The 10,697-nt window shown below is 43.9% G+C and overlaps 1 protein-coding gene across 1 annotated transcript; it reads left to right on the top strand.

Moving 5' to 3' along the window:
- Positions 1 to 8,472: 8,472 nt before the first annotated feature.
- LOC142497448 (uncharacterized) lies at positions 8,473 to 10,396 on the top strand. The gene is made up of 3 exons (XM_075605280.1): positions 8,473 to 9,271; positions 9,635 to 10,342; positions 10,389 to 10,396. The coding sequence occupies exons 1-3, from the start codon at positions 9,175 to 9,177 to the stop codon at positions 10,394 to 10,396; spliced, it is 813 nt and encodes a 270-aa protein (XP_075461395.1). The 5' UTR covers positions 8,473 to 9,174.
- Positions 10,397 to 10,697: the final 301 nt, after the last annotated feature.

Here is a 10,697-nt window from a genome sequence, read left to right as displayed (position 1 = left end):
CTGTCTCTTCCCCTGTCATGTAAGGCCTTAGCAGTCTAAGGGTGTGACAGGCCAGTTTGTGGGCTTTTGACCCTCTCCTGCTCCCTATTGAGTGACAGAAGGTGGTGGCGAATCATGATAACAGCCTATCTTGTATAGATACAGACCTTGAGCCCACCCCTTCTGGTTCCTCTGAAGGGAAGAGCCAAAAGTTAGTTAGTCTGATATCCCTTCCTTAGGAGGTGGATGTGGGTTCCCTCTCTCCTGGCTAGGAGAGAGAGGCCAGCTAAGCCTCATGGCTGGCCTGTAGGATCTAAAGGCTCCAGACTCAAGCGCATGCATCATCCAGAAGCCTGGAATCTTCTGAGACCCTGTACCCACTGTTATAACATTTATGCAGTGATACAACAAAGTCCCTGTTCTATTATATACCTGCCTGGACTGAGTCAGTGAGGAGGTGTAAGGGATAATGCTTCAGATGGAGACTGCCTCTGGTACTACCAGAGTTCCCTGAAGCTGTAGGCCTAACACCGGACACGATGACATCACAAACCTGTCCTGATCTCCACTACACCGCAGATCCAATCAGCTCTCCTGGACCAACAGGTCCAGCACCACACAAAGACAGTAACTAGCCGTGTATCTCCCAGAAGAGGGCGGTAGGGGGTACATGTGCTACATAAAATAAAAGCAACAAAGAAATACTAAGAGCTATAAAAAGTGTATAACATGAAAGGAATGATATTACTGATGCAGCGGACGTTATTCGAACATATCTCAAATCAGTTTTCGTGTTGAATGCTGTATTCCATTCGGTATTTCTACATTTTACCACTATTCATGCCGCGTTCGCGCAATCCGGCACCGGGCAGTCACACGCGGTTGATCTGTTTAATTTAATGGTTTCTTGTTTCTTTGGATGCAATTCTTCGCATATCCACCATGTGGCAGAAATTAATGAATTATAATTTGGGTGCTATTCTTTGCATATCCGCCAGGTGGCAGAAATTAATGAAATTAATGAATTGTATTGAATTGTAATGTGTATCGAACTTTGCAACTTTGTAAGGGTGCAGATGTTTAAAACAGATAGCACCCACATCTATACTGGTACATACTTACAGTGGCCCATTGTGAATTGACCTTGATTTTTCGAAGACGTTATCAAATTAGGCGTTCTTAATAAAAAGCATTAAATACTCCATGTGTGCCTTTTTTTTTACATTCTTTCCCCGCACAATTGCTGAGTGGACATTATGGCTACACCACAGGCGTATAAAAAACCTGACTGTAGTTATGCATTTTTAATATATTCTGCAATTAATGCTGCAGCAGATGAGATGGTGACTGTATCTGAAATATATGAATATTTCATTTCGAACTATGATTTTTACAAGTTTTCACCTGACGTTCATGGGTGGAAGCGTGCGATATGAAAAAACTTAAGTAACGATCACTCTTTTTCTCGCATTGCCCCTCCTGCCGGAGAGATTTGCGGGTATTGGGGTGTCATGCCAGAATTTCACAGTATGTTTAACCATGGCAATTTCAAAAGAAGAAAGGTCGGTTTTAACCCATATAAGATTCGTCAATCCCAATCCAACAATGTGCCAGCAACAGCACTAGCACCGGCCGGTCCGACAGTCAGTGATTACCTGGTGAATGGCAATCCTTTGTACCTGTCCCCGCCAGAATACTTGGAAAATGTCCAGCCTGAGCATGATTTCAGGTACAGGTACAAGCAAGCTTGCGTTTACCAGTACCAAATGATTTTCAGCTTCATTAGCTGTAAACTACAAGTTTAGCAGGCCAGCTGTCACCTGTAAACTATAATTCAGAGTTAAGGAGTCACAGTGAGTCATCACCACCCGTTTGGCAAAGTTTATAATGAAGGTAAATATACAGTAATGTACTACACTGTATTACACTATACTGTACATGACAGTATTACTGTAAGTTTGGAGCTGCAGTTCAAGCTGCCGTGTGTCAAAACAAAATAATTTTTTAACAATACTGTACTGTACTGTACGGTATGTACTTTACAGTACTGTATGTGCATCAATACAATACTGCAGCTTAAAAATGTAGGGAGAGGATGGGGCTCAAGAGTCAGAAGTTTGTTCTCATCGTACAGACACACATGTACTGTACTGGATATTGCTTGAACGGCTACTTTAATTCCCAATGATGCGACTTGACGCATGCGCAATACCAGTAATAATAGCATGTTTGTTTTTCGGGGGAGACAGGGGGCTGCAGCTCCGAAAATACAGTAGAAAGAAACAATTACTGGTAATTACTGGTACTGCATTTACTGTAAGACATTAAGGGGAGGGGGGCGGGACATTTCTTCACTTTATCTTCACCCACCTACTGTACAGACATGCAAAACAGAAATAGAAATAAAAACACATTTTTTTTTGCACAAACGAATTTCTATACAGTAACTACTGAGAGAGGGTGGGAGAGGGGGGTTTGTGTAAGATACAGGCAGGTTTGTACATGAACACAGTACTATAATCTTACACATCCCGCCCCCCCTTCCTTTTTTCACTGCTACAGTTCTGAAAATGAAAAGAAACAATTACTGCAGACATGGTTATTTTGAGTGCCATACAGTACTTATTGTACAGTACCTGCATCATACTTACATGTGCCTGATTAACAGAAATAAATGATTAAACAATAACAATATTTCAAAACAATTAAAAAAAAAACAGAAAATTATTAAACACATTAAACAATAAATCAATGTTTATTTATTTAATTTTTTTGCACTACAGCAGAGTTTGGGAAAAGTCATTAGCAAGAGGGGTGCCACTCCAAGCACCAGCCCTTGTATGCCTCAACAGGCCATTTATAGTGTCTCTCACAGCTCTCATAACTGTAGGGGTAACATGGAAATAACGCTCCACTTTTTCAAAATGGTCTTTCGGAAATTTTCTGGCAGAACCTTCTTTCTTTTATCTCCTTCATAATTTACACTGTGGGTCCAACCGCTGTACATCTCAAAACTGACGTGGTGTTTAAAGATTGACAGGGCAAATTTCTGGGCTACAACACCACATCCAGTTTTGTATTTCTCCCGGGCGTGCTGGGTCAGGTCGGTCAAGATGATGTCCGGCAGCGCTACAATCCTGGGTGCTGGTGTACTTCTGGCAGCGGGCGAGGGTAGGCAGTCTGGGAGGATGCTTTCCTCTTGTCGTGGCCTTACCGGGGTTGTCATCTCGTCCTCAAAGGCATACATATACATACATACGTATTCTGCTGACGGATGGGGGGAGTGTGGGGGGCTTGGTGATGGAAGCGTGAAGGTTACATCATACAGGCCACCCTCCTGCTCCTGCGTCGGACATACAGGGACAGGAACTCGCAGCAAAGAATACATCCCCACAATGTTCCTTTCCATCTTCTCCATGCGCATATCCATATTCATCATGGTCTCCAAAAGAAGATCAACCTTTTGCTCCGTAGAGTTGTCAGGGATGGGTGGAGGAGGTGACCAGGGGGTTGCCAGGAGAGCAGCGTCGAGGATGGTTGGTGGAGCAGGTGAGCCGGGGTTTGCCAGGACAGCAGCATCGAGGATGGTTGGTGGAGGAACAGGTGAGCCGGTGGTTGCCAGGACAGCAGCTTCAAGGATGGTTGGTGGAGCAGGTGGGCGGGGCGGTGCAAGGAGAGGATCGGGATATCACTTGACTTGCACTGTGCTAACGGCACCAAATTTCTTCTTTACATAATAAGGCCCAGGGTTCTTAACCTTTGGAGGATTCGGAACATTTTCTTTATTTTGCTTTGGTTGTCGCTTAGGTTTTGACTGGGAAACAGCTTCCGCCTTTCGCTTGACTGGCACGGCAGAAGCAAGCTGGTTCCCACGTCGGTAGAATCGGGGGAGATCCATGGAAACAGATGGACAAATGCACAATGCAGTATCTGGACAAGAGCAAGTTCAGATAGAGATCAGTGTGTGAGAGTCTATGCAATTTGTCTCACCTTTTATTTGAATTTTTTTGCGGGCATGGACACGAGGTGCAGGTGTTAAAAGTGGGCGTACTGTGTACTAAACCTGTCGAGTGACGTTGAGGCACATTAAATTACACTGGCGACACACTTTATTCGAGCTCGGCTAGTCCTACGAATTCGGGTATACCCGGGTGTATTGAGGTTTGTGACTGTTTTCTGCCCGAGTGCATTGAGGTATTTTCCAGGCAGGGATTGAAGCATTTTATTCCCGCTGGCTGCAATACTGCACAGTATATATATATATACTGCATTACAATTCATGAATGTATGCCATCTGGTAGACACGCGAAGCATTGCAGCCTATTAAATCCTAATCATTATCATTTAACAGATCAGCCGCCCGTCAGCCAGGCATGAACCCAGGCTGGGAAGGCAAACACAACGGGGCTTGTCAGAGGTGAGGAGCGGCGCATTCCAGGTATCTGCCAGGTACATAATGGGTATTTGCTCTAATAAAGTGTGTCGGTGCAGTAAAGTATAAATACACCATCCATTTTGTGTATTCAATGCACATTCAATACACATCAAATTCACATAGAATTGCTCTGTGTGTGCTTGCATTTTTTTTCTAACAGCAGCGATGCCAAAGAAAAGGATTTCAAACAATCTCAGCATGAAAATACAGGATATGTACTGCTGCGGCACAGTTTATTCGAGCATTTGCCCGTTCTGTGCCGCAGCAGTAGCCTGGCGCGCGCCCGAGAGTGACGGGCGCGCGCCGAAGCAGCGGAAGAGCGCCCTCCGATCGGGGCGCTCTCCCTACCGCTGCCGGGTCCGCCGGGTCCCCCGGAACCCCCTGCCGCTGTCCCGCGATCGCGGGACACCAGGGCTCCCTCGGGGAGCCCCTGGACGCGCGTGCAGGGGGCGCACGCTCCCGAAGACGCGTGACCGCGCGTCTATGACGCGCGGCACGCCGAGGGGCGGCCACTAGCAAGCCGGGAAATCTCCCGGCTTGCGGATCTGGCCGCAGTGTAATAAACTGTGTCGCCAGTGTATAAGATAGGTTTTGGAATTTTACAGATCCAACGCTGGTTAGTTGCTTCGGGCTTCGGTTTAGCAAAAAGCACTGTTAGTTTTCATGCGCATGGGAAGGCCAAAAACATCAAAAGAAACCCGACAGTCAATACTGAGTAAGTACTGTGCTTATAGTATTGTCCTCTATACTGTAACTCTAACAACGTCTTGTACTGTACTGTATGTCTGTGTTTAATATTTAATGAATATTTAAATTTCGACTGTACAGTACAGTATAACATTTTTGCCATTCTTACAATCAGTCACTAGCTTTTTAATTCTACACTACAGTAATGTACTTTATTCTGTACTTTAGGAGGTGGTGGGATAGTGTAATTTTTCAAAATATTCTGATTTCTTTGAACTAATAATCCTGCATTTACTGTACACACCCACACCCACAAAGCATCAACAGTACAGTACTGTATGTCACCAGATTTTGCTGTATGCCAGTGATTGCTCACAATGGGTGGTACAGTAGGAGTGACTGAGTGTGTGACTGTGCAGTCTATTGGGATGCTTTATGTGAGGGGCAAATTATTTAATATATTCATATAGTGCCAAAAGTGTACACAACGCTTAACAAAGTGTACTGGTATGGTTTTTTTTTTAAAAATATGCTACACTAGTGCCCGAAGTGTACTCACAGTACAATACAGTAAGTGCCGCAGCAAAATCAGACAATAGGAAATCAGTGCGCTAATGGAATGCTTAATTTGCCTAATGTAACAAATTGTTCTGTTTTTCTTTGCACTGTAGGGCGACAACTCTTCTGGTGGACCAAATAAGTGAAGAGAATGATAAGACGTGTGCCACAAGGGTAAAGAATGCACTAGAGGCAACTCACAAAATAAAAGCATCTGAGTCCAGCATCAGGCAGATGAGACGGAAATTGGGATGGAAATATGGGCGTTTTAAGTTAGTAAAGTATACTGGGCCTCATGCAGTAAGCGACGATTATGTGAAATCGGCAAGCTTATCGATTAGTCATGTTATTGGCGTTTTTCCCTCTCCGTATGCAGTAAGTGCCGAATACATTCAAAATCAACCAGAAAACAAATCCGCCCACTCTCACGATGATGAGCCGATCACACACAGGTGTATCGGCGTGCGTGGCGGGGTGCTGTTAGGTTGCACAATCACAAATCTTGCTGAATCAGGCGAAACAAGCATGTTTTTGATTGCGCGCCATATTTAAAGGCAACGTGTACTGCTAATCATTCTCTGTGTTGTTGGGAGTGAGAGAGAGAGAGAGACGCACAGAGCTGGACGATTGAAGATTTGCATATTGACTGAGAGACTTGTTGTGTATTGGGTGAGCTTTGTCCTTTGTTGTTTTGTTTACATCTTTGTCTTGTTTTATATGTGGAAGTGGGTCGTGTGATTGCCTGTACATTTATTGTCTGTTTTTTGTGAGTGCTGGAAGTATGCCCGCAAAGCGTGGGAAGAGTGATGCTGGTGGGAGTGGGAGTGCTACTCGTGGGAGTACGCGTCGGAGTGAACGTTCTGTTCAGGGGAGTGATGTTGCTGGTGCACCGAGTGGTGTTGCTGGGAGTGGGAGTGCTGTTGTTGGGAGTGGGAGTGCTGGTGCTGCGAGTGGTGTTGCTGGGAGTGGGAGTGCTGTTGCTGGGAGTGGGAGTGCTGTTGCTGGGAATGGGAGTGCTGTTGCTGGGAGTGGGAGTGCTGTTGCTGGGAGTGGGAGTGCTGTTGCTGGGAGTGGGAGTGCTGTTGCTGGGAGTGGGAGTGCTGGTGCTAGGAGTGTGAGTGCTGGTGCTAGGAGTGTGAGTGCTGGTGCTAGGAGTGTGAGTGCTGGTGCTAGGAGTGTGAGTGCTGGTGCTAGGAGTGTGAGTGCTGGTGCTAGGAGTGGGAGTGCTGGTGCTGGGAGTGCTGCTGGTGGCGCAGTTGCTGATGGGGTGTCTGGTGGTGGCGTGCTTGCTGGTGGCCAGCTTTTGGAGGCTCTTCCATTGGAAGAAGGAGAGTCCAGTCAGCACCAGCCAAGCTCTGACCCTAAACCTGCTCGGAAAAAACGTGTGGAGAAGCCACGTAATCCTCGCTTCAATGACCAGGAAAATAGGGCTCTTGTCACTGGCATTCTGGAGCACTATGACAGTCTCTATGGACATTTAGTAGGTAAGTGTAACTTTACATTTATTATTCAAATACATGTGATCCTAGGTCATCTGAGTTTTGTTCATATGCAAATATGGGTACACAATATCTTTCTATGTTCATTAGTGTGGAAACACAGCTTTTTATCATGCCTTACAAGGACAAATAAACACAGCCGGTCAATTTGCCAGAACTGCATACAATATGAATGCAACCTTGCTTACATGTATAGGTTTAGTAGTGAATGCTCATGTGCTGCACATATTACACATAAAACAGCATGTTTGCTATCTCTTGGAACAGCTAGCAGTGTAGGAAACTGGTGCTTATATTATTATTCATTTACCTCATATCTTTTATATGTTTTTCAAGGGCGGACAAGTGCAGCAAGCAAAAAAGAAATGTGGGACACAATAGTCATTGGTGTCAATGCCTGTGGGAATAGTGTCAGGGACAAGTATCATTGTCGGAAAAGATTTGATGATATTAGGTCCAAATTGAAAAAGAAAATACAAGACCAACGCGTGCATGCTACTGGCACTGGAGGTGGGCCCACACCACAACGTCTCATATTGACTCCATTGGAGGAGCTGCTTCGGCCAAAATTACTTACCGTCGTCGTGGAAGGCTTGGCTGGTGACCGTGACATTGGAATTTATCCGTCACAATTTCCAGCAGGTGATAAATATTACTGTACTAGGCGTGTCGTTGCTTACAGTTATTTTGCATAGTTACACTGCTTTTTATACTGTCTTCACAATATAAGCATACCTGCATCTATATATGTATATGTCTGATTCTGTATATATATATCTCAAAATAGACATATATGTAGTAGTCCTACTAAAAGCAGTAACTAATATAGCACGTGCCATTGCGTGCTCATTTACATGTGAATTCCCAAAATGCATAGCTGCAGTGGAAGCAATTGATGGTGGGCGAAGATGGGGAACAACAGGGTAGTACACATGTGTAACACATGTTCATGAGAAATTATTAGTAGCTACAGGTACAGAACAGAAATATGTATCATATTATTGTGTATTTTATTGATTTTACTCCGACAAACATGACATTACTGCCTATTTTAAGCATGCATCAAAGAAATTGCATGTAACGGCCTACAAACATCACTGGCACTAACACATCTATAGTTGCTTATGAAAAGGTCCATTTTTGCTTTATGTCATATACAGACAGCATAATGAGGCACACGTATCATATGTTATGTCATTGTGTTCATAACTTAAACACTGCAGATGACTACTTAGCTCATCTACCATTGTGTTAAAGCAGCTGCAATTAATATCTCATCACAGCATACACTTCAACAGAGGGGGTGGGGTTCAGCACACACACTAATTACAGCCTCATTTCACGGTCAACTTAGTTCACACCATTTGCACCTGTTTCAAGTCATTGAAAGGTGTGGCTGATTAGGCTTTTTGGGGAAGGGAATACCTTTCTTACAACCTGAATAGCACAACTGAAGTTAATCACACTCATTTGAAAGCTTAACTCTAGCTACTAAATGCCCCAACAACTCATTACTTATCAAAGCGTACGTCACACATTAGTTCACTCATATCTATAGTTGAACTACTATGAAAGACACATTATCACACACTGCATGTGTTGTCTTGTTGAGTCACAGCCACATTCAGGTGTGCCACATCTTCGATTAATGTACCACACATATCCTCTACCAAAAACAACACTTTTTGCAATATGACCACCTTCATGATAACCATTGTGAATGGTCATCTCATGATAGTTATGTACATTATGATACTGATATCACTACACAACATATGATTTTTAGGTACAAATTTAATGTATTTTTCCTCACGCATTACTGCAGAACCATAGTATGTTGTATGTTAGGGAACTCAAAAGTTCTAAGTACACAGGCATGTACATTGTTATTACAACTATTTATGTTCACTTTCACACACACATTTTGGGTTAAGGAAATGATGCTGTTAGATACTCATAAATACAGAACATACAATAACTGTTTGTTCAATATTTACACATGTAAATGTAAAACTAATGTTATTGTTATATATAGTTGCCCCTGGAGGACATGTGTCACCTGAGATGGAACAAGTGTCTTCACCTGGGTCAGCCAGCTCAACACTACTAGAAGGTGAGTGTATCATTTGCTGGCCATATAATATGTGCTCTTCTATATGTTATGTTGTCATGTGCATTATTTGTTTTGCACATCTTCTTTAAATAGGATTACTTAGTGTCAGTGAAAATTAAGTGTAAGGCAACATGTATTGTGTTAGTGATGTTAATTATCATGTAGGACTTCTGAGTTTAGAGCAACTTTTCATTCATTCATATTTCATACTGAGTCCAAACATTATTCGTAAGTCAAGGTAGTTTTTAATGAGGTTATAAAACGTATGCTAACATGTTAGGTGTTACTTAGGACACAGTACAATTACATAGTAACACAGCATACATTAACATGCCATTTAATAATGTGTACATTTCTTTTTAGAACATCATGGTGATGAGGATGATGAGTATGATGAGGATGACGCCACAGAAGAGACTGAAATACAATCATGTGACCATGAAGAGGTGCCAATAGAAACTGTTGTACCGCCAAATCGTCCATCAACTTCCACATACGATGCAATTGTAGCTTCAGAGGGAAAAATAGTGGACGCAGAAAATCGTCGCCATTCAGACATGATGACAGTGCTGGAAAGGATGATTGGACTGCAGGAAGAAACAGTATCACAATTGGCACATCTCCACAGAGTCTTCATTGAAGTGCCTAAACAGTTGCAAAAAATCAACACCTCATTCGAAGCATTAGTTGTTCAGCAAACACAAGCTAATTACTGGAGAATGACTAATGTACCACAATTCAACACCTCCCAGCCAGGATCTGTTCATGCAGGTCAGTTTTCACCACATTCATCTGATATTCATTCACCAGGCCCAAATGTTACCGGTCAAGTAGCAGACATTGCTGTGCAGGTTCCTGATGACATCCTACCGCTGCCATCTGTACAAATTCAGCAGCAGACACCTACAAAGGAGGCGACAAAAACAAAACAAGACACACATGAAACAGACCAACCATCACTTGTGCAGTGTCTACCAACTTGCTCACATGTGTCACTGGGCACAAGCCCTGTCCGTGAACAGTCACTACCCAAAAGCCCTGTAGGTGAGTCGCTGCCCAAAAGCCCTGTAGGTGAATCGCTGCCCAAAAGCCCTGTAGGTGAGTCGCTGCCCAAAAGCCCTGTAGGTGAATCGCTGCCCAAAAGCCCTGTAGGTGAATCGCTGCCCAAAAGCCCTGTAGGTGAATCACTGCCCAAAAGCCCTGTAGGTGAGTCACTGGCCACAAGCCCTGTAGGTGAGTCACTGGCCACAAGCCCTGTAGGTGAGTCACTGGCCACAAGCCCCGTAGGTGAACAGTCACTGGCCACAAGCCCTGCCCGTGAAGTGCCAGAGGCCACTCAAAGTGGCTCTGTTGTGCCTAAAGTTGGTGGCAAAAGAAAAAGGAAAATTCAAGAGACAACAAGCAGGCCTGTTACTCGCTCGCAAAA

Source organism: Ascaphus truei, chromosome 1 (assembly GCF_040206685.1).
Source record: "Ascaphus truei isolate aAscTru1 chromosome 1, aAscTru1.hap1, whole genome shotgun sequence".
Taxonomy (NCBI): Eukaryota; Metazoa; Chordata; class Amphibia; order Anura; family Ascaphidae; genus Ascaphus; species Ascaphus truei.
This window is presented reverse-complemented; position numbering and strand designations above follow the sequence as displayed.